The sequence below is a fragment of the Notothenia rossii genome (genome assembly GCF_949606895.1).
Source record: "Notothenia rossii genome assembly, chromosome: 8".
Taxonomy (NCBI): domain Eukaryota; kingdom Metazoa; phylum Chordata; class Actinopteri; order Perciformes; family Nototheniidae; genus Notothenia; species Notothenia rossii.
This window is the reverse complement of record NC_136906.1, coordinates 33,206,862-33,231,841: the sequence shown is the minus strand read 5'-3', so window position 1 is coordinate 33,231,841 and position 24,980 is coordinate 33,206,862. Positions and strand designations below refer to the sequence as shown.

Here is a 24,980-nt window from a genome sequence, read left to right as displayed (position 1 = left end):
GGTTAGTATTGTGTGATAGTTACCTCAGCTGTGTTTTCTTACAGCTTCCTTTTCTTTAGTTTGTACCACTGCAATAGTGAGGGTTATTTTTGCTTAGTATGTATATACCTTGTATTTAAGTAGGCTCACTTATTAGAGTCCTCCCTTCGTTTGGTTGCCCATTTAAACTTGCGCCCTTGTGGCCACCTTTGTTTGTTAGTTAAACCGGTGCTTTTGTGGCACTTTGTTTGTTTCAGGCTGCCTGCCTGCCATTTTGTTGCTTGCTGTACAATAAAACTCCTTATAATTATTACCAATTCCATGCTGGTGTATGTTGCATTCCTCTTCCCCTAATTGGGACGTAACAGTACTCCTCATCAAACATGAGTGAATGAGGTGCCACACAGTGACAGGAGGAGAAGACTAGTGCTGCTCCATCTCCGTGCACTGTGAGGAAAAGTCATCCCCTCTCCTCCAACTATGAAGGTGATCACTGACTCAGATTTGAGGATGCTCATGCTAAAATAACTGTTTTCACTCAGTAAAAAAAGGCTCAAGATTCCACCATTGTGGGCTCAACAATGTACCCAGGGTCGGCGTCATGGGGGGTCATTCGCGGGCCATGCCCCCCAAAATGAGTCACTGTGCCCCCCCAACGCAGGGCGGGCAAGCCTTGCCACTTTTTTTTTTTTTTTTTATCACATAAGTGAAAACGTTTCCACTAAAAGTTTTTGTGTGAAATAAATCAGAAATAAAGAATACAAATATAAAACACAGCCTGAGGTGTGCTCACTGCTGCTCTCTGATTGGTGTGTAGCTTGACCAATGACCCCCGACCTTTGTTTTGCTATCATTACGTGGCTGTGTGTTTAGATGAAAGCCCAGTGGCGATCTGTTACACTGATTATACAGTAAAGCCATCGAAAATAATATGATACAGTACAGTACAAGTACTTCTGGGTCTCTGTGTTTCATTCAAGCTCGGCTCTGTGTGTGTGTGGCACGAGCGCATTTTGTGTGAGTGCGCGAGCAGTAACATGGAATGTTGTTGTTAGCATCTGGTTAGCTAGCTATGCTAACGGATATAAAGAGCTGTTTCTACACCAAGGAGGAGGAGAGTCCTCTCCTGTCAGACTGAGAGGATCTTATAACCTCAGCTCAGTGAGGTAAGGACTCTCAGTGTTTAGATACTTCACTTTATTGTAAGTTATCTCAGTGGATCTCAAACGGTTTGGTTACCAATTATGTAAACAAGTATTTGCCAGGAAAACTTTTATATGATCATTATAGTTATTAAAAAATAAGAGATTAAATCAAAAACAGGTATGAAATACTATAGGACAGTAACAGAAGAATACAGTTTAAAAGGGGAGTGATTAGTAAAATATCCATAAAAAAGGTAGCCTACATATGTTTACAGTTCTGTTTCATCTGGATGTTGAGAGATGTAGTCATAGATCTCTTAATTTTGCTCTCAAAGTGCACCAGATTGATGCATTTAACTTCAATATTTAAAAAAAATCTTCCCGGGGGAGCATGCCCCCAGACCCTCCTAGAGGAGGTTAGGTCCACCCCCCACCTAAAACATGTTCACATGGATAGGATGCTAAATACATTTGCACACTTTTTATATGGTGGCCTATGTCCATATGTTTCTGTTTTTCATGTATGCACAAGTCATAGGTGCGCTATAAAATAGCACTACACCCCTTCAATGTGTGTGAAAGACAATAGACTTTACAGCATGTTTGTTTTAATTGAAGTTGCGTTGGTGTTTGTGTGTTGGTTGTTGATTGCCCCCCCGTTCGATTTGTTCTAGAGCCGACCCTGAATGTACCTGGTAAATGTAACCGTTGTCAGTGACAGATGGCTGGGTGGAGGCCACACTGCGAGGGCCCACAGCCATCTTCAGGATCCCCTCACAACCTGCAACAAGGGAGGAAGAACTCCACCTCAATACAGCACAATAATCCTTTTATCGTTTGGCTTTTCCATTTCAAAATGAAATAGAAGAAATGTAAGAGATTTATTTTCTTAAATATTTGTGACTTATAATCTTAGAGAATGGTATTTGTTTAAATGTTTCTGTTTAGGATTTAAAACAGAAAAGACAAAAAGAAGAAAACCAAAGAAAAGAAGGAACGATTTGCAGATGAATACATCACTTCAGGAAGGCTATCAACATGTTATGGAATAGTTTAACATTTTGAGGACTACTGCAACTGCAGTAAGCTTAACACAACGCTTGGAAACGGAAGGAAAAGAGCTAGCCTGGCTCATCCTAATGCAGATTAAATGCAGTAGTGAGCTGATTCTCCACTCTACCTCTTTGGTACGTCATTTACATATGTATGCATGTCTTACCTTTAATGGCGAGCACTCCGTGGCAAAAGTCTTTGAAGTTGATCTTCCCATGAGCGTTAGGATCCAGGTACCTGGTTAACTTCTTCACCTGCAACAGACACGAGACATTTTTACAACACAGTACTGCACCCTGGATCCTCAGACCGTCTGCATCAGGCATTAGTTCTGTTGAAGAGTATAACCCTCTTTCATCACCACAATGGCTGTGAATTTAAGATATGCTAGTGACCTGGCTTTATGTCATAAATGTGTGCAGATTAGCCGCTACATCATTTTTTGTTATTTTGAAAAAGAAAAGATCATTTTTGGTAAAGATTTCTATTACAGTAGGTCAGAGTGTCCAATAAGTATAAGTGACCAAAACCTACCTAAGCGTCCTCGGGTTTATGAAAGGCGCTATATATGTATAAATATATGTAAGTTATTATTATTATCACCTACCTGGATACAATGCATGCTAAGCTAACATGGTGATTACAGTTCACATTATACGGGCCACATTAGTTTGCCAACATTGTGATTGTCAGTATAATGTAACAACAACAGATTCCAACCAATCCATGTCGGACTCTGCAGGAAAGCTAGCTAACATTAGCTGTTAGCAGCAGGTAAACAGAACAAATACACACACAACATTTAAATGAAATGTTTTCTATGTGCTTTTATAATTATAGCATTGTTACCTTAGTGGAATAAGGGGATTTGAAAGGGATCGGTGTTCAATGTCTCAAATGTAGCCTCTGCATTTACCCATGCTATCAGGAGCAGTGTGTAGCTATTAGATACACCTTACAGGAAGCCTTGATATGAAATATATATAGAGATGAATAACCCCTAGTGCGCTTGCAGTAAAGGAACAGCTGTGTGGTATTCAGATGTTATTTCATACGCTGACTGCAGAGAATTAATCACCATAGAAACGGGTGTTTTACAAACGACACTTGAGTGCTGCACCGTCTCATAGGCTGCTTCATTACTTAATAACCGACCAATCCGCTCAGAGACTCCTCGCCAGGCTCTCATCGCCATGGTGACAAAGAACACAGAGATGAGAGGCGATGTGAGGGAGGGAGATGGAGGAAAAGCTACCTCTTAGTACGACGGAGTTATTTTTAGTAGTGTGTTCATGGTGCTCAGCCGCCATGACAGCTTAAAGGAGAATCTACTCTCATTCTTCTGAAACACTCACAGGCGCATCCAGGACCTCACCTGCACCTTCCTACAATACTGATTCACATTTAGTTCAATATAATGTTTTACACAGCTGTCTTCAAACCATATGGTGCGACTAAATACAGTATAACAAATTAGGCCTCATCTGAAGCCTATATTTTAAATTAAAACTAAATTTAAAAAAAAACAAATTAAAGACCCCCATGGTTCATCACTGCAGATGTATATATGTAATGTTCATTTACGTCTTAAACTGGAAACATGGCTGATTATAATATGTGGTAAAAATGTATGAATAGACAGGTGTGTAGGTACTTTTATTTGTGTGTGTTTGTATTGCTGGCTATGTGTATATACATATATGTATTTAAGGGTACATAAGTGATTGACATAAGGACTTGTATATGTATATGAGGTTTTGCTAAAGTATAATTTATAAATTATTGTATATTTTTATTTATATTCAAAACTGAAAAATGTATAGGCTGCGAAAATATCTGCCATCCTGTCCATCCAAAAAAATAAGAATTCAAAATAAGCTTTTACATTTATGATGACAATATCTCAAATATATGTTTTTAGCTGCTTTTAAAAGTATGATTTATGAAATATATAATTAAGAACTATATACTTTTAATAGACTAAAGACATCTTTGATTGCAGTTAAGAAGGCCACATTATTTGCCTCAGTATTTATCAAAGTAGATTTGGATAAGGTTTGAGTTATGTATCGATTTGATTCTAGAAAGTTAACTGGAATTAATTGTTTATTAAATCATTTTTTTCAGTGAAACGAAACAGCATCTCAGTGCGTGCGTTTTTGTAGGAAAGGTTATTGGACATCCATCCTCTAACCTCAGGTGGCTTAGGAAGAGTCAAAGTCTAGGATTAGCCACTTCACATATTTTTAAGATTTAATTCAAATTCTTCTGGGCAGCCACCGGTTTGAATTTTTCAGCAGGGTATGAAAAAAACTGCTATGAATAAGTATACATTGGGAAAGCTTTATTAAGCGTTTATGTGTAAATGCAGTTGCACACTTGGAGCGTATTGAAAGCTGTTGAGGATTCAATGCCCAATGTTTAATATGCAGCTAAAACATTTCAATGTTGGCAGAAAGATCAAACTGCCAGAGCTCATGTAAACAACAGGCTTTTGAAATGTGGCAACTTGACATGACAAAAAGGTATCTAAAACTTTGCATTATACTTTTAAACTCCTCTTAACCCCTCTTAACCATAGACCAACTTTGGTATTTTCTAGAAGGAGGGGAGATAGCAGGTAACAATAAATGCCACCTGTTAATATCAGTATCAGTGCATTAAAACAACCCAAAGAGTGGAGAAAACAGTATTTCTCCAACACCACCAAAGTGGTTTACATCATCTGAACGCTGGCAACCTGAAGATTAGAGATGCACTCAGCACTGTGTAAGATATTGAATAAACTTTCCTTTGAATGGGGTCCTATCTTAATGTTTGAAGAATATTAGATTGATTAACATTTCCATGCTCTACTACGTCTCAAGTTGTTGTGGTAGTTTTTGGGATGATAGATTTTGTAACACAGAATTTAAATCAGTTTAAATTATTTTTGATTGATATCAAATGGTCAAAAAGCTTTCACATTCGGAGACATTTTTCAGCAATCGGATAACTCTTATTATTCCATTAGCGAACTTTCCATTCGCTAATGGAAACTGAGTATAGCACCTATAGTGACTTGTGTTAAGTAACTAAGTACATTTACTCAAGTACTGCTATTAAGTACAATTGTGAGATACTTGTACTTTACTTGAGTATTTCTATTTGATTCTACTGTGTACTTCTACTCCACTACAATTCAGAGGTGAATGGTGTACTTTCCCTTGACTACATGTATTTAATACCTTTAGTTACTTTACAGATGTGGATGAATGATGTGGAATATAACCAAGTGTTAAATTAGACTTTAGTTCCACCTGGAGTAAATTCACAAGCTACCCTGCAGTATACAAAGTCATTCAAACTAGCTGCACCTTTACCAGCTTTGAGAACACTTTCATGAGCAATCATTATAAAACATATCATATATATTATTCTGAAATGGACCAATCTGCACAATGACTACTTTTACTTTTGGTGCTAATACTTTTGTACATGACTTGTAACAGAGTAGCCTATTCCTACACTCTGGTACTTTTACTCAAGTAAGATCTTAGTACTTCTTCCAGCTCTGCCTATATACTGAAAAAACGGAAACGTTGACTTTAATTAAATGTATTATGTCAACTGTATTAGGTTAGTTAAAAGCAATAATATAAAGTTATTTGATGTCCAGTTTAATATTAAAACGACAAAGTCTAGTTAGCTTAACACTGAACATGTAAAGAACATACAGTCAATAGTTAGCAACTGAACACACATGCAAAGCACCTATAATCTCATACTAACATGTACATTTACGCGTTATTATTCAGCTAACTATAGATAGGTAAGCACCTACTGAAGAGAAATGTAAAATACCTATATTAGGCCTATATATCCAGCTAAATATTGAAAAGACATGTTAGGCAACTACAGTCTATAGTTAGCTAAACACTGAACATGTAAATAACATATCAGTCAATAGTTAGCAACTGAACACCCGTGAAAAGCACACAGACTATATTTAGCTAAATAATGAACATGTAAAGCATGCAGTATAGTCTATAGCTAAACACTGAGCATGCAAGGAACATATAGTCAGTTAGCTACTGAATACATAGCCGAATAGCCTTCGAAACACTCATGTTGGTAAAGCACAGATCTTATAATTAGCTAAATAAAAAACACCTATATTCTACGATTAGCTGAATACTGATATAAATATAAAAGCACAAATGGTCTATATTTAGCGGAAACGTCCTGTCCTCCAGCCTCTCACCTCGTCTCCTTGGCCGAACTGCAGCCCGAGGTCCACCAGGTGCTCAACGCGGATGAATCCGTCCGCATCTTCGTCACAGACATCGAAAACCTCCTTGAGCCTCCGGAGAAACTGCAGGAGCTGCTCCTGGTCAGGAACATTTCCTTCCATCGCAGAGCTGCTTGGTATTTTTTTTTCCTGTTAAAGAATGTCTGTGACGGTCGCCATCATCACCGTCGTCTTCTCCTTCATCCCGTCCTCCGCTCTCCTCCGCCGAACCGACTGCTGCTGCTGCCGTGACATAAGCTGCGGCGCGTGCTCAAGAAGCGCGAGAAGTGACGGAAAAGGCCGATGATAAACGATTGAGGCACGAGGCATTGCGTCACAAGCCGGCAGCTCATTAATAATCCAGGTGTGTTACCTCGTTACCAGTCTCCGAAATATGCCCTTTCAGCTGTTTTCAAAGATGCAGTAGAGCCAAGTTCAACAAAAAAAGAGAATATAGTACACACAATGCAAAGAATGGCATCAAAGATAATAATGGTTGGAACTGGAAGAATTCAAGATTATGATTTAAAGCAATGCATATCATTTCTGAAAATACATTCTTCTTGGTTGCATTCAGATGCAATAAAGCACAGCATGAAGCAACGCTCATATATTAGCAGCTAATACATGAGCAAAGTTGAAATGTGTGTCTGTAACCAACATTACTTAGTCAGTTGCAGACAGCAAACACATCTTCATCTAATTTTTGAACATAATCACTATGTAAATGTGTATCCCACAATGCAATGCAAAAAAGAAATGGAGTTAGTACAAGCAGCTAAAAAAATATTTTTGAAAACTGACCATGGTGGTGACACAGCTCCAGGTAGATCCTTATAAAAAATAACCAAAAAAAACATTGAGCTATGGTGTTTAGTTCGCTTGACCTTAAGTTGGATTGAATGCAGGCACCTTATCCTTTCCTGTTAATACAATGGGAGAGTTGGGATTCAGCATGTGCCTTTGTTTCATATATTTGATGTAGTAAGTCTACATTTTAAATGACATAGGGAATCAATGTTTCATATAGCATTCTTGTCATTCTTTTCTTCTCCTGGAAGAAATGGCTTTTCATGAAAGGAAGCATTACTACATTGCAATAATACTATAGACCAAGGATTTTATTAGAAAAACGGTTTATACAAGACTGATATCAACCCAATACTGTACAAAACATAAAACCATTATGTCTCTGTCCTGGAAGTCACTCGTTCCACCAACATATTAAAACACAATACTTCGTATCTTGAATGCAAAACATATTCCACTTTTCAATACTTACACCTACACTAGCTTTTCTGAGCAAATAAAGAGTTATTGAGGAGTACATCTAAGAGTATATAATCAACCTTCATCACATTCCTTAGCCGTAATGTACAATGCACAGGAATGACTCCCCAGTTTAAGTCAAGCTGAAGGATCCTGAAATAAAAAATAAGTAGAGAAACAGCTTGATCCATTTTTAGATGATCAGCCTTGGTTCCAGCAGGGAGTCCCAGCGCTCTGTCACCTGTGGGATGAGATGAAGACGAATATGCTTAGAAATATGCTTATACGCATATGAATTATTCAGCACTTTCAATGAGTAGGTACTTGTTGCCATCAATGTGGCATTAGCTGCTTTCGACCAGCATTTGGGTAGAAATGAATAGGCCTGGTTAATGTTCTGTGAGGTTTATCATATCTACGATGTGATCCAGTCCAGCCGCTTTGGATCTCAGCACTACTGCTCACAACTTTATACTCTTTATAACACACAAAACCCTTATCTGCTCTGAGTTTAATATATTTATTACAGTTATAGTCGTATAGTGTAGTAGTACAATGTGCACAATTTTATGTTTGCATAAGTATTTGTTTTAATTGTTATTGAACATTTTTGACATTTTGTTTGTTTGTTAAAAAGGTCCCTTATTATATATGTATATATAAAATAAAATGTGCTTTATTAATCCCCATTTGGGATTTTGTTGTTGTTGCAGCAGCATAAAACAAAACAAGGCATTGCATATAATAACAAATTATAAGAGTAGAAATAAAACAATTCTAAAATATAAACATCACAAAATAGAATAAACCAGCATTAGAGAGTAAGAAAAATATACAGATGACAGTTCAGATAACAAATCTATAAACTGTGTGAAAAATAAAAACACTATTGAAGTAAATATAATTGACAAACAGACATGAGATTTATTTCCCTCCTTCACCTTCCTTTCCCTTAAGGTTAAAGTATTCCTTTAACTATAAATCAGTAGTTCAATATGTTACCTGAGAGCCTCTGGACACGGCGTACTCCACGCTCTCAGAGCCGTCTGCGTTCTGATACACAAGGTCAAACTTGCCCGGCTCAACAGGAGCTGAGGAAGAATGATTTTTTTTTTTAATGTATGCATTACGACACCTTGTCAAATTCCTTGTGCGTTTGAACCTACCTGGTAATAAACCTGATTCTGATTCTGTTTACATATAGATAAGCCTCGCCTACTATCCGGAGCGTATAGTTTGAGTGACAAGAGGAATACAAATCATATCGCGTTCAAACTTGTGCGAGTACTGCAATGCGATATTTTCTTTGCCCCCAGTGTTTTGGAAGACAAACCTTTTTGAATGTTGACACTTTAAATTAGCCATTTTTGAATAATATCAATGATGTAAGTGGTGCAAGGGTCCTTACCTTGATAGGTATAAAGAAGTTCCAGATCGATCTGTTTGGTGGTTGGGTCAAAGCTCACAAGCTTTCCTTCCTAAAATGAGATGCAACATGTGGGTCAGTAGTGTGGGGATTCCAGTATGATGAAGTCAGAGAAAATCACACCTACCTTATACTCTGATACTTCCGGTGTGTAGTTCTCTGTTAGCTCTAGTAACTGTGAACACACACAAATGTTTATTGTAAATACATTAAAAAGGAAAAATAGTGGTGAGTGTTACGGCTGCTGTTTCTGCCTGCTCGGTAACCTGTCTGGGATTGTTTGCAGCTGTGTGTGATTATGTAAATGAGCTGTGTGGTTGCCCCAACGTCATTGGCTGTCATCTCCTGGTCCACTTCCGAGGACACTGATTGGAGCACGCCGGGCCCGACGTTCTCCAATCCCTGTGCAAGCCCAGCGCACACCTGCTGGAGAGGACTACAAAGCCTGGGAAAAATTATCACTCAGGAGGCTCTGCTGCGATCAGACGCCTCATACCTTTTGCTCTTGTGTCATGGACACTACAGACTGTGTTTGGTGTGACATATGTGTTTAGTGACGAATGTCAACATATGTGCTCAGTGTCGAGTGACAATTTATGTGCTTAGTGACGAGTGTCGAGAGATGTGTTGAGTGTGGATATATGTGTTTAGCGTAGTGTGCTTAGTTTCCCTCCTTCAGCTGTGTTTTCTTACAGCTTCCCTTCTTTAGACTGTACCACTTTGACGGTGAGGGTTATTTTGGTTATTAGCTATATTTCTTTGTATTTAAGTAGGCTCCTTTTTTAGAGTCCTCCTTTTGTTATGTTATTTGTCAACCTGTGCCCTTTTGGCCTTTTTGTTGTTTCAGGCTGCCTGCCTGCCATTTTGTTTCACCTTGCTTTATAATAAAACCATTTATAATTATTACCAATTCCAATCTGGTGTATGTTGCTTTCCTCTTCCCCTAGTCGGGACGTAACAGTGAGCAATAAACAGCATTACACCTACTGGTAATTAGGGCTGCGAGTAACTCTTATTTTCAACATGGATTACCAGACACAGTGACATTCTGCTCTGCTTAGCTAGCCACCAACAAGCTAGCCATGGGCAAAGTTAGTGAGTGTAAGACCCTAGCCACACGGTAACGAAAACTAACCGAATTCGATATCAAAAAAGTATTCCGTCCACACGCAATCGGCACCAGAAATGTGTCCGTCCACACGAGAAAGCTTGACCAGCTGGAGACGCTGTAGTACATATGCCGGGCCTGTAAGTGGCGCTGTACTTCTGCCACAAAATACAACAAAAGCAGCTTAGAAGACTTCACGATCATGCATGGTTGCCCTTCTGTTTATTCTCCACGGTGGATTTAGCAGCAGCGGTGGGGAAAGAGGTAGGGGCAGAGCCGGCCCGACCCATTAAGCGACATAAGCGGCCGCTTAGGGCCCTGCAGCCACTATGGGGCCCCCTAGCAACAACAACAAAAAACAATTTAAATAATAAGTAAATCTCAGTACACCGTTGCTGTGATAAGTATGTTTAATGAATTGTGTTAATATACCTAGATTGCCTACTCTCAAAGTCATGTATTATATTATTGAGTCAATAACATAATACATTAACCATGCTTTGCCTGAACCTCATCATGACCCAAGAGAGGACGGCAGGATTGTAATTTCCCGTGTTCAGTAAATGCAACAGAGGCAAGACAACAGACCAACCAGAGAGTTGAATTGAAATAAACATCTGTCTTATTGGCTGACAGGTACCTATCCTGTGAGCTGTGACAATGTTTAAAATAAACTGTCAGTCGGACTCAGAGGTTTTTGAAGATGGACATAAGAAAACATTTTCTTAAAAAATACGACAATTCTCAAGTGGTGGCTCACACAACAACCCCAGAGCCACCACTTGAGCCAGGTAAACAAGGTATGTAAATGTCAGTAAACTCCCAAGTTAAGCGAACATGTAAGCAAAGCATAAATTACAGCTACGTTGACGTTACTTTGAATCGCGGGGGTAAGCTAAACCGTTAGCAAGTATAGCTAGCCAGATATATTAAATAAACACTTTGTCATATAATCTAAATGTAATGTTTTTTAGCGTTACCTGGTGATTTCAAAGAAAGCTCTCTGGGAAATGTTGACTTACTGTTCGACATGAAGCTAGAAGCTACCTTACAGTACACAGTTGATCCGGAGTCCTGTCAGTTAAAGTGTTTCATAGTTAGCTTAGCTAAGCATCCACCTAGCACTGAAATATATGGATGTGATGTGACAGTATATTTCTGAGAAAAAAATCAGCTGAAATGGTGGCATAGTTGCCACTGCTTTACGTGTCAACAGCATGTTTGAACGTATTTGCAGCAGTAAATGTGGCTGTTTGGCCACTGACGTTGCCATAACAACACCTGAATTTAAATGTGCAACCTCTTTTTGTGACAGATTTTTGCAAAAAATTATAATTCTTCTGAATGATATTCCTATTGACAGCTAGTTTCTATGTGAACATTATCAGATCGACAGCCGGAGACAATAAATGAAAAACAGTTATGAAATACTATATGACAAAACAAGAATACAGTTTAAGTGATTTGTAAAATATCCATAAAGAAAAATCTGTTTACAGTTCTGTTTCATACGGGTGTTGAGAGATGTATCCATAGATCTCTTATTTTTTCTCTCAAAGTGCACCAGATTGATGCTTTTAACTTCAATATTTAAAAAAAAACTTCCCGGGGGATCATGCCCCCGGACCCCCTTAGAGGAGGTGAGGACCCCCCTAGAGGAGGTTAGGTCCACTGTGTTTACATGCTTATTTATACAATATGTGTGCTTATGCTAACATCATAAGACAAAAGTTGGTTCTGTGTTGTGTGTAGTGAGAACACGCTAGAGCAGGGGTAGCCAACGCGGTGCCCGCGGGCACTAAGTCGCCCGCAGGGGGGAAATTGGTCGCCCGCGTGCATGTTCTAAAAATAGCACAAGTCACCATGGAGCTCCGCCTAAAAAAATTATTGAATACATTTTTTTTTTTTTAAATGACAATATTGAATATAACATTTTAAAAGCACACATTTTATATGTACATATGTAAGGGAAATGGAGATTTGGTGCGTGAAATTGAACTCTGACCCCAGATAGGTTCAGAGTTGAACTCCACGGACCAAATCTCCATTCCATCCTTAGCTGAGACAAGCTAGCATGAGCAGCTACGATCATGGGGCCACACACACACACACACACACACACACACACACACACACACACACACACACACACACACACACACACACACACACACACACACACACACACACACACACACACACACACACACACACACACACACACACACACACACACACACACACACACACACACACACACACACACACACACACACACACACACACACACACACACACACACACACACACACACACACACACACACACACACACACACACACACACACACACACACACACACACACACACACACACACACACACACACACACACACACACACACACACACACACACACACACACACACACACCTCAGCCTGCCACTGACGTTCAACCAGTAAACATCAGCTGTTAGCAAACAGAGATCACAGCTCCTCATATCTTATCAGAAACTGGACAAAAGTTAAACAAGTACAAACCACAGACTGTCTGTGTCATGGCGAATACAGTCGCCGTTGTTATGAGTGTGGAATGAGCATATACAGGACTGTCTCAGAAAATTAGAATATTGTGATAAAGTTCTTTATTTTCTGTAATGCAATTAAAAAAACAAAAATGTCATACATTCTGGATTCATTACAAATCAACTGAAATATTGCAAGCCTTTTATTATTTTAATATTGCTGATTATGGCATACAGCTTAAGAAAACTCAAATATCCTATCTCTAAATATTAGAATATCATGAAAAAGTATACTAGTAGGGTGTTCAACGAATCACTTGAATCGTCTAATTAACTCGAAACACCTGCAAGGGTTTCCTGAGCCTTGAAAAACACTCAGCTTGGTTCAGTAAACTAAATCACAAGTATGGGGAAGACTGCTGATCTGACTGCTGTCCAGAGGACCGTCATTGACACCCTCCATCAGGAGGGTAAGACACAAAAATAAATTTCTCAAAGAGCAAGCTGTTCACAGAGTGCAGTTTCAAAGCACATCCACAAAAAGTCTGTTGGAAGGGGGAAATGTGGCAGGAAACGCTGCACAACCAAGAGAGATGACCGCAGCCTTAACAGCATTGTGAAGAAGAGTCGCTTCCAGAATTTGGGGGAGCTTCAAAGACAGTGGACTGAAGCTGGAGTCCAGGTATCAAAAGTCACTGTTCACAGACGTGTCCGGGAAATGGGCTACAATAGCCGTATTCCCATGGTCAAGCCACTTCTGAACTCAAGACAACGGAAGAGGCGTCTGACTTGGGCTAAGGAAAAGAAGCACTGGACAGTTGCACAGTGGTCCAAAGTCCTCTTTTCAGACGAAAGCAAGTTTTGTATTTCATTTGGAAGTCAAGGCGCCAGAGTCTGGAGAAAGGCTGGAGAGGAGCAAAATCCAAGTTGCTTGAAATCCAGTGTGAAGTTCCCACAGTCAGCGATGGTTTGGGGAGCCATGTCAGCTGCTGGTGTTGGTCCACTGTGTTTCATCAAGCCCAGAGTAAATGCAGCTGTGTACCAAGAGATTTTAGAGCACTACATGCTTCCGTCTGCTGAAAAGCTCTATGGAGATGAGGAATTCATTTTCCAGCATGATCTGGCACCTGCCCACAGTGCCAAAACCACCAGTAACTGGTGTACTGACCATGGCATTACTGTCCTCGATTGGCCTGCAAATTCCCCTGACCTGAACCCCATAGAGAATATGTGGGGTATTGTGAAGAAGAAGCTGAAAGACACCAGACCCAACAATGCTAATGAGCTAAAGGCCGCTATTGAAGCATCCTGGGCATCCATAACACCTCAGCAATGCCACAGGCTGATTGCCTCCATGCCACGCCGCATTGATGCAGTAATCCGTGCAAAAGGATTCCCAAGTACTGAGTGCATTAATGGACATTTTCAAATGTTTGATTGTGTTTTGCTGTTATAAATCTTTTTTTTTTTACTTGGTCTGAGGAACTATTCTAATTTTTTGAGATAGGATTTTTGAGTTTTCTTAAGCTGTATGCCATAATCAGCAATATTAAAATAATAAAAGGCTTGCAATATTTCAGTTGATTTGTAATGAATCCAGAATGTATGACATTTTTTTTTTTTTTTTTTTTAATTGCATTACAGAAAATAAAGAACTTTATCACAATATTCTAATTTTCTGAGACAGTCCTGTACAACGTTAGCTTAGCCTGGTCGACCCAATCTCCATTCAGAAAACAAGCATTTTAAAAGGTTTTTCGCCTGCCGTCTTGTCTGCAGACTTGTCAAGCATTAATTCATGGTTTTTACTAACCGTTTAATCACGGTAAAATATGTTCATTTTGTTGTAGTTGTAGCTCCCGAGCCAGCGCGTCTTGTTTGAATGATGCGAGTAAACACAGCTGGCAGCAGCGGTGAAACTCGAGCGATTAGAGCGAAGTCGCGTACGGTGTGAACGCAGCATTACAAGACCCCTGATAGATCTCGCGAGAATGTGTATAAATATAGATACATTTTCATAACAAAACAATGGGGTTGCTATAGCAATGGTAAATCATTGTTAATAATTATTGTGAGGAATAATTAACATTAACATGTGATCAGACAGTCCTTCACATACAGTAAATTAATATGTATTCTGATTATTATTAATAATAATATTATCATTAAAGGTGAACCGTGCAATTATGTTATTCAGGAAGTTTGTATCAAACAAGTAGCCCTTCGTATTACTCAGTACCCTTGAAGTAGCCCTCGGTGACAAAAAGGTTGGTGACCCCTGCGCTAGAGTGAGGGTGGCCCCCAAGCCAAAGCTTGCTTAGGGCCCCCAAAAGTCTAGGGCCGGCCCTGGGCAGGGGCCAGGGCTCTTGCTCTTTTTCTCCCTCCCCGAGGCAAGCGTGTGCACCTGCTGTAATTATCTCCGGTTAGTCCACCAGCAGATGATAAACACCCACCTCTCCGCCTTTTCCAAGGGACGAGGGAACAGTGTGGCAGAGTTTCAGTTAGATATTTTTTCGCCGGTCAACATGTCCGTTAAAGTTGAAATCTTCTGGACAAAATTAGAAAAGTGCCGGTCAACTGTTTTCTTAGTTATTTATTGAGCTTTAAAACAAATGAATAACGACTCTATATAATAATATACGGAGTCTCTCTTTTCCTCCCCCTCTCCTGACAGCCCATCAGTATTTTCGTTATCAGGACATGATCGTATAGGCGGAGACACGGAGCCGTTTGGCCCCCCGGAGCGGTGCGTCCACAGATCTACCAACCTTGGGACCCGTTATCGTTACTGTGATTCCCTGTCGGCCTCGTGTGGCCGAACCGTCTATATCAGGTGTCAAACTCAAGGACCGCGCGCCAAATCCGGCCCGTAACCTCATTTTATTAGGCCCGCGAGAGCTCGCAAAGAATATAAACAGTTTATTATAGGGTTACATACTGCTTAAGCACGTTGCCCATAAACTACATGTCCCAAAATACATTTTGTTTTGTGACAGCGCACTGAAGCGACTTCCTATCAGCAGCGGCACTCACACTGAGGCGGTGAGTGACCAGTAGGGCTGTACACGAACATTCGAATATTTGTTCGTTGGAGTACTATTCGGGTTTCAATTTCGTTATTCGGATATTCGTTTTATTGGTTTTTTCCACGTTTTTTTTTCAAATAGAATTTATTGAAATCTCCTATAACAACGTAAGAGCTTGTTCGGGGGGTGCTAACACTTAACCATAAACGTTATCGTTTACTTTCTCCGTCTTTATATGTAGATATTACTTTTCTCCGTTAATCTCCGTCAAGTTGTTTCCAAAGCAACAACAACTTCCTGTCAACAGCACTACCTCTCCTTCAAAATAAAAGCATGTCCATAAACAGGAAGCCAAGCCAAATTACACTTAAGACATATACAACTGCAACGAAGGTAACAAACACAATGCGATATCCTTTTCAATTTCAAAGAACACAAATTGGGTTAATAACTATAAAACAACAATACTGTAGAATAACAAAATGAATGCCGTGAATACACCAAAATACACGTGTTGAAGCGGTTCGCTGCTGATTATACGCCCCCCCTAAAGGAAGGAGGAAAACTTCCACGTCCCCCCCCCCCCCTCTGTGCCCCCCCCCCCCTCCATATACTTTATTATTCACAACAAATATATTACACTAAAATGGTATCTCACTCACTGTTTGATAAAATATGATGAGGCTAACAACATTTCATAAATTCATGGGATTTATGTAACAGTAAGAGAGTGAAATGTTAGTCTGAGCCCACATACAGTATTTTTGTGTCTATGTGCACAATACATCGATGCACAACCATGTGCTTTCAGACGTAGTTATTGCCAAAACCAATAATACTCCAATGCAGAGGCAAAACATTTTTTATATGTATATTTATATAGTGTTAAATTTACAACTGGCCCTTTGAGGGCAACCATAATGCTGATGTGGCCCGAGATGAAATTGAGTTTGACACCCCTGGTCTATTTGATAGAGAACTGTAGCGGATACGACCCGTTTCGTCTCCGTGTGGCTAGGGCATTACCTTGAAGGCGATCTTCTGCCCTGGCTGGGGGGGGGCGGCCAGCAGAGGCAAGGTGCTGTAGTCCCGTTTGGGGGCAGCTTGTGCTCCGTTTGCTCCGTTCTACAACAAGGGATGAACAAAGTATGGTTGAATGGTGCAATCGTTTTTTTTAACTTGTTTCTCGTTAGATGTTAACAATTAGGTCATCTCTCAGACTAGTGTCAGTTTCTTTATTTGTTGTTACTTTCTTTTAAGTAAATGTTTTCAAGTTCTGTACTTTAAGTAAAATAAATGGAGGTACTTGTACTTTACTGTAGACAAATGTTGTACTTTTTCCTCAAATACTTTTATTTAACAGATTTAGTTACTTTTCTGATTTAGATTATGAATACAAAATATAAATCAACTAACACATTATTATATTTTATTATAGGTTAAGCTAGCCAGGAGTGCATCACATAATTCAAATGAACCACACTTTTTTCAAGTGCAACATTGAAGTTATGAACACATTAATACATTAATAGTTATAACACAATCATTTAAAATATATTATATATGCTTATTTGTGCATCTTCATGAAGAGTACTTTTACTTTTGGTACTTAAAGGTGACCTATCATGCAAAATGCACTTTTGTACGTCTTTTATACATGAATATGTGTCCCCTGTGTTCCAGGGAACTCACCAAGTGTCAGAAAACACAACCCTCTCTATTTTCCTCCATACCCAAATCTCTAAAAAAGGGGCTGCAACGGATCTGATACAGACTGATCCAGATTTGAACACTTCTATGACGTCACAGAAGTTGCGCTACGGCTATTGGGCCAACCCCACCAATCAGGAGGAGACAGCCACGGACATTGCCGTTCGAAAGCGCTGGAGACGCTGTAGTACATATGCCAGGCCTGTAGATGGTGCTGTTCTCACAGAATCAGCACATGAAAAGACAGTGTTAAATTGAGCGAAATGAGGAATGGCTAAAACGCATGATCTGTTTGGAATTTTGAAAAATAAAAAGTATAGATATGCCTTATATAGGTATGGTCCTACACTATATTATTCAAATATAGCATGATAGATCCACTTTAAAGTATATTTTTATGCTAATACTTCTACTTATGTACAATTTTGACTACAGGACTTTTACATATAGCTGAGTATTTTTATACTGTATTGTTACTTTTACCTAAGTAAGTAATCTAAGTACTTCTTCCATCACTGTCCTATTTAAAGATGACCTAAGCAGGAACTGAAATCCTACTGAATCACAGACATTAATGAGACACACCTGAAGGACCACTGACAGGTTGGTCAGTGAGTCAGTGTGGCAGGACGGCTCTCTGGCTCCGTTGTAACTGGACCCTCTGAAGCCCCCTGGTCCTCCACCCCTGCCCTGCTCTACAGGACTCCTCTGCCCGATGTGTCCCGTGCCCTGCTCTACAGGACTCCCCCGCCCAATGTGTCCCCTGCCGCGGCCTCTCCATGGCGACATGCTGCCCCCACCGAAGCCCGGCTGCTGCCCCGGCCGGCGGATCACCAGCTTGATCTCATCATCACTGTCTGAGTCAGAAGATGCTGCGTGATTTCGCACCGCCACCTGCTTCTGTGCAGCATTGGTGGCCTGCTGGGGCTTGGACTCCTTACTTATTGCTCCTTTTGGGGCTGTGGAGGTTAAATAAGTTGTTTTGGGCAGGCTTTTCACAGCGGGGGCCTCATCAGAGGAGGAGCACTCGGAAAAGGATGAAGGAGGAGGGCGTGGTTTAGTCTGGGGGAGTTTGGTGGTTGGAGGCGCCTTGGAAGCAGTAGGAGTGGAAGAGGGCGTTTTGGGTGTGGGTGCTTTGGGTGTGGGTGTTTTGGGTGTGGGTGTTATGGCGGCTGGTTTTATGGCGGCTGGTTTTTTGGCAGCTGGTTTTTTGGCAGCTTCATCGTCCTCGCTGCTGCTGCAGGAGTCTGAAGAGGAGACCTTCTTTGGTTTTGTCACTAGGGGCTTCTTGCTGCTTTTAGCTGGCTTCTCTACACTATCTGGGGTTTTTGGGGGAGAAGCAGCTGCTTTGGGAGTTTCCTCTGCCTTCTTTTTCTTCTTCTTCTTCTTCTTGTGTTTTATTTCTAACTTCCCATTCTTCTCCTCTCCTGAAGCCTGCTTGGTATCGGTCTCCATGCTCTCCTCACACTTTTTTTTCCTCTTTTTTTTCTTCCGATCCACACACACTGCCTTCTCTTCTGGACAATCCTCCTCTGTGGGTCTCTGTCTCTTTTTGCAGTTTTCACTTGCTGCATCCGGACTGCTGCTGCTGTGGCCGTTAAGATGAGCCAGAGAGTCCACCTTCACCCTGGAAAATCAAAAATTAAGTCTTTAAAAAGGAGGAGACAAACATTGTAAAATACACATTTATATCTTTAGAGTTTATGACTTTCTTGACCATTCTTCCGGGATCAAGCACAGTGGGGTAGGGATTTGAGAGGGAAACCAAGAGTAATTACCCATAGAAAGGTCGGAATAATACACGACTACTACTACTACTATTACTACACTGATAGTACTATACAGTATGTATTAAAGTACTGTGCGTGCAGTGTTATGGGTACAATACTATAGGTAGTAGGCTTGGGCGGTATCATTTTTTTCATACCGCCATACCTTGCTGACATCATACCGTGGTATACGGTATATGACGGTATGACTTTGGTCGACTTGAGCGAGGTGGCGTTCGGCGGCAAATAGATGTTTCGAACGGTATATTATATGTTCGGTGTAAAATGCAGCCCGAGCCGGTAGACGCTCGCAAAGTGCCGCGACATGCGCGCAAGTGCAAAACAAGGGCTGCATACATGACACATTGTGCAAATGGCACATTTTGAGATCGGATACAGGACGCGTTTGTAGATGTCCGACGTTGTTTCCATTGTGAGCTAAGTTAACAATATATCATCATACATAAACATTTTCCGAGAGTAAATACTTGACTTATTGAATAAAGTTTGCTATATTCACTAACTAGTTTGGCAATATTATTCCGTGCATGTGTTAAAAACCTTATTTCCATTTGATTCATTGGATTACTCGCGTGAATGTTTAGCACGTTAATGCTTTCGTTTTTAAAACCGTCCGACCTCCACTACAAAACCATCAACCAGTTGCATAGGATTAAAAAATGTCAACACTCACTCACCCCGTCTTAAACATTCCCAAAGAAGTGCCTCTGTCTCTCGTTGTGCTGGATGAAGTCACTGGCGACGAGTAAACCCAAAATAGTCCCAAACAGGCGCAGAGGCATTTTTCTTTTTTACTAGTTGTCCGAGTTCGGGGCCGGCAAATGCTGCCGCCATCTTGCTCAGCTCAGCTCTGTGCTGAGCTCTGAGAGCGGGAAAGATGGACTGCCCTCCCCTGCCCTCTGCTGGCGCGTGCTGTGCATTACAACCAATGTCGTCCCTGTCAAAACTCCGTGTCAGTGTAATAGAATGAAACGCATCTGTGATTTGGCGCACAGTCTGTGACTTCACGGTATTGAAAATCATACCGACGGTATTTCGAAATACCCTGGTATACCGTAATACCGTCCAAGCCTAATAGGTAGCCTATATTGCTATGGGTACAGTACTATTGGTACAATACTATGAGTAGCCTACAGTAGTATTGGTTCACAACCATAAGCATTACGGGTACAGTCTTATTGGTACAATACTGTACTGTACTATGAGTATCCTACAGTATTAGGCACAGCACTATGAGTAGTCTACAGCAGGGGTTCCCAAACTTTTGAGCCCACGACCCCCAAAATAACAGTGCCAGAGACTGGCAACCCCATGTCAACGGGGGGGGGGGGGGTTTAATCAGGGCTGAATACAACCTTTTAATTGTTTTATTATTATGTTTATGGTTGTTATTTGTAGGGCTCTGTCCTAATATTTATTTTTGTTTTAAACTATGTTGAAAGATTAGTTTAATATCATTTTTTTATTTTGCTATGAAATTCTGATTGAAATTCTGAATGAAATGAAAAATGAAATTCTGCGCGCGAGACAGTTTTTTTGCTGGGTTGAGTCGTGTGGGTTTTTGAGAGAGATGCGGCACAGCAGCCTGTCAGTTTACTCTTGCTAGGTTAGTTTGGCTATTATCATTTATATTTATCTGCAACAATGGATATCAGGAAGTGGTTCATGAAAGGAATATGGCAACTCAGCGCCAGATGCAGGCAGGCACATTAGAAGAAATCAGTTGCGTTACCAACGTAACTGATTTGCCACGGACAAGGGAGGCTGGCAATCAATTATATTTTGAAGAGAAATTGACTCAAGCCGGCTCTCTCACAAACTCCGGCTCTGTGCGCAAGCAGACCGCTGCACACGCCATCTGCTGAAGCTCTGATTTAGATGTGTTAGGAGTGAGATATAGATTATTATCTAATATATGCATCTGATGAAGCATTGCATGAAGTCTGTTGATGATCAGAGGCTGTTGTTGGGGCTGCATAAACGTTTTTTTATTTTTGTTTTGTAGACAGACCATGCAGGCCTCAGAGAGTTAAACTTGGGCCTGCGACCATAGTTTTATTTTATTTTGTTTTGAAAATCCACAGCGGAGGTTTGTGTCGTACTACATGCGGTGTATTTTGCATATCTCTCAGTAGCCAACAATCTGTGAGTCTGTTGGCTCGGACATTAACTTGTGTTTAAAATAATACTACATAATAAATGTAGTCTACATTTCATAATAAGAGGTGTAAAACCTGAGAGGATTTTAAATCGCATTTGAACTAAATGCTTATACAATCTGTATTTGTATTGTTGATTTAATGTGTGAACGAGGCAATATAGAGAAGGTTAAGCTGTCATTATTAGGCTGTAATTTGTTATATACTGTTGGAATGGGTAAGCAGGCCTATTGTTTTTGGAAATTTGTGGAGTTAGGTGGTCCATGAGTGTTTTTTATTGGTTAAGTGGTCCTTGGTATGAAAAAGTTTGAGAAACACTGCGCTAGTGGATTGTCAAAGGGGGAGCCTCGTTGCGGGGAAATTATACAGATGGCTAGTCCGCCCCTTAAAAAATGTCTATGCAAACGTTATTATTAATAATAACAAAAAAAATTAAATTATTAAAAAAACTTAATCCATTTTTTTGTTTTCATTTTTATTTTGTAATCATCTCGCGACCCCCACTCGGGCTCTCGCGACCCCCACTTTGGGAACCCCTGGTCTACAGTACTATGGGTATAGCAGTATGGGTACAGTAATAAAGGTCCAGCAGGGCTCGACATTAAGGACTGCCCGATGGCCCGGGGCCATCTAGTATTTAGCTCGGGCAATGAAGCCTCACCTGCTGGTTGCCCGATCGGGCAATCTATTATGCCAGTATCATGCAGCTCGCGGATCCAGTAATGAGTGACCCGACAGTAAAACTAAACATATCTATAACTAGTTACGGTAGTTTGAGAGGTAATTAAAATAGCTACGAGTGATATTCTAACCTGAAGTGTGTGTTTTGTTCCGCTCATCGCTGCATGTGATCATGCAGAGCTGCGTGTCGACTCGTCAGCAGCAGCTGATCTCTCTCTCCCGTCAGATTAGACTTCACTCGCGTTTATGTCCATATCGATCAGATCCAGCTAGTTCTAGCTAATGATATGAATACCTGCTTATTAAAAGACACCTAAACAATAAGTGTCGCTATGCAACCGGGTGAGGCCACAAAGTATAGCGCAGCATTATGCATTTGTTTACATGCCCACCAGAACCCCGAGGCATTACCAACAGATCAACGCACAATCAACCCAGACAGGACATCTCTTTCTCCACATTACGTGTTAGACATTAGAATTGACTATTATTGTCTGTCACATACTCTTCTTCTCTGTCACATAAGTGGCGCAACTGAAGCGGTATTGCGCTAAAGGGAAATTATTTTTGACCGAAGAGATTTAGATTTGCCGGCTAACGGGAACTCCGACGTCACCATTTTGTGTGCTTCGCGGATGCGCTCGGCTCCTCTCGACTGCTGCTCGGGTCTGCTCGGTCTGCTTCCGGATGAGGAAGCATTCATTCGACCAACTTACAGTAGATAACATTACAAACATTTTTAACAGGAGCCATAATAGTGTAAATAATGTTTGTTTTGGCAGTTATAACTGAATGTAATGTTTTCTACTTTTTTACATCTGGGAAGGCATTTGCCTTCATCAGATGGAAAGTGTCTTGACCAACAACTTAAGTATTTCTTATAGCTATGCAGGGCATGCAAGCGAGCAAACAAGAACAAACAAACAAGTGAAATGAAGAATAAAATTGAAATTGTACAATATAATATTGTGATGGTTCATCTTACAATTCAGTCTAGAGAATGCACCAGACATCTACAGTAAGACCTGGAAAAATTTTAATGTTCTAGGGGGAGGCCCCCCAAACCCTTCGTGCCATTTCGTCCGTACGCATTTTTCAGGGCAATCTCTATTGGGCTCAGGGCCATCTGTAAATTAGCTTAGATGGCCCACAGGGCCATCTCCCAAAATCCTTAATGTCATGCACTGTCCAGTACTATGGGTAAAGTACTATGGGTACATTGCTGTGTGGATACGGTAGCCTACTATGGCTACAGCATTATGTGAAAAGAACTATAAGTGCAATGTTATGTGTAGTACAGTATTATTGACAGAAGAGCACGCGCACCTGAGGCTGTCGTCATCGCGCACAACACAAACGCTCTCGGTGTGCGGCAGGTAGCAGTCCTGGAGGAAGAGCTGCAAGACGCTGCTGCGGCTGAACCCGAACTTCTCCCGGATCAGGCTCTCCAGGTCCGCCACCACCCGGCAGGTGTTCAGGTCCGCGAGCAGCCAGCACATGCGGCATCCCGCCACAGCCGGAGGCGGGTAGTCGAAGTGGAGGCGCACGCGGATAAAGTTTTTACCGTGAGCAGCCATGAGCACGAGAGGACCAAATCACCGCTCTGTTCCGCCGGAAATAGTCACTGTATTTCTAACGGGGAGTTTCAGAACAAGAGTGTTAAATAATGTAGATACGTCTTTCACATTTCTTTCTTTGTTACTGTTTTAAATTTACCAAACAGAGTGAAAAAAGAGCCAAAAGTTAATTATCTTTTAGAAAATAATCTGTCCAAATATTAAATTGCCTGATGTTAAAGTGTCGTGAAATTGGAATCGAATGGACCCAATATGTTACACATAACATACATTCACTATAAAGTGTATGTATTTATCATATTAATTCAACTGTTATCTTCAAATCAGGGTGTTTCTCAATGTCGAGGAAGGCTGCTCCAGAGCCAGGCTTGTTTGAGATGAGCTGCGGCTCGCCTCGAAAGTAGACTTCTTCTTCTTCTTCTTCTTCTTCTTCTTCTTCTTCTTCTTCTTCTTCTTCTTCTTCTTCTTCTTCTTCTTCTTCTTCTTCTTCTTCTTCTTTTCTTCTTCTTCGGGCCTTTCTCACTTCTCTTATTTTTCGAGAAGGATATTTTTCATTTCCTCGCTCCTCGGTCTCGGTCTCACCGGAAGTTGATTTGTCTGCACCATCTTGAGTAGCGTCCCAATGGCCTTATTTTTGTCGGAGGACCGAGGAGCGAGGAGCGATAATGGAGAAGCGATAATCGAGGAACCACCAGACCATCCTCCGATGAAATCCTCAGACACTCGCCCGCCCCTTACTGTGTATCGCTCACTGATTGGAAGATGCAGGGCATGCACTGTTCTGATGCTTCTTGACATGAGAGCAGTTTCCCAGCGGAGTGAAGAAAATACATGAACCTCATGGGAGTCACTCCTCATTTTATACCGTCTTTTGTGTCAATTAATGTATCATTTAGTTACAAATATGTGATATGTCTGAACAACAAAGTGGTCAAAAATCATTTTATTCATTTTTTGGAAACATTTTCATGATCTCTTTTTTCGTTTTACATTTTCATTTATTATCATTTCCATTCAGTCAGTCATTAGGTGCTATTTACAATGTTAATTTGCTACATATCCAAACAAACAAACAGAGTGTGCAATCCAATGAATATTAATCTAACTGGGTTTTGATATACATATCTCTTTTTCTTCTCTCAATTATTTATATTTATTTTGTGCACTCTAATCAATATTAATCAAACAATCGTTCGTTTATACATTTTAAGAATGGCGTTTATCTTTTTTGAGAATTAGTTCTTATTTTAATTTTATTTATTT

At 40.5% G+C, this 24,980-nt stretch overlaps 2 protein-coding genes across 2 annotated transcripts in view; both read right to left on the bottom strand.

Annotated features, from left to right (window-relative positions):
• rab11fip4a (RAB11 family interacting protein 4 (class II) a) overlaps positions 1-6,710 on the bottom strand; it is a 55,843-nt gene extending 49,133 nt beyond the window's left edge. The window contains 3 exon segments of the mRNA XM_079646572.1: positions 1,817-1,905; positions 2,344-2,431; positions 6,421-6,710. Of these exon segments, the coding sequence (XP_079502698.1) occupies positions 1,817-1,905; positions 2,344-2,431; positions 6,421-6,570 (327 nt within the window). The 5' untranslated portion in view covers positions 6,571-6,710.
• An 840-nt stretch (positions 6,711-7,550) lies between these two features.
• coil (coilin p80) lies at positions 7,551-23,781 on the bottom strand. Its single transcript, XM_079645880.1, has 7 exons — positions 23,467-23,781; positions 18,096-19,137; positions 16,827-16,925; positions 9,270-9,317; positions 9,125-9,194; positions 8,719-8,807; positions 7,551-7,957 (listed from the first exon to the last, which is right to left on the bottom strand). Exons 1-7 carry the CDS (start codon positions 23,715-23,717, stop codon positions 7,910-7,912), a joined length of 1,647 nt encoding a protein of 548 aa, XP_079502006.1. The 5' UTR covers positions 23,718-23,781; the 3' UTR covers positions 7,551-7,909.
• Positions 23,782-24,980: the final 1,199 nt, after the last annotated feature.

Bases quoted from the DNA above. Each gene is read 5' to 3' on its own strand.
- coil (XM_079645880.1), bottom strand. From the start codon at position 23,717: ATGGCTGCTCACGGTAAAAACTTTATCCGCGTGCGCCTCCACTTCGAC. The intron at 9,195-9,269 runs GTAGGTGTGATT...ATCTCATTTTAG, and splicing joins CGGAAGTATCAGAGTATAAG to GAAGGAAAGCTTGTGAGCTT. The intron at 7,958-8,718 runs GTAACATATTGA...CTCATCCCACAG, and splicing joins CCGTGTCCAGAGGCTCTCAG to GTGACAGAGCGCTGGGACTC.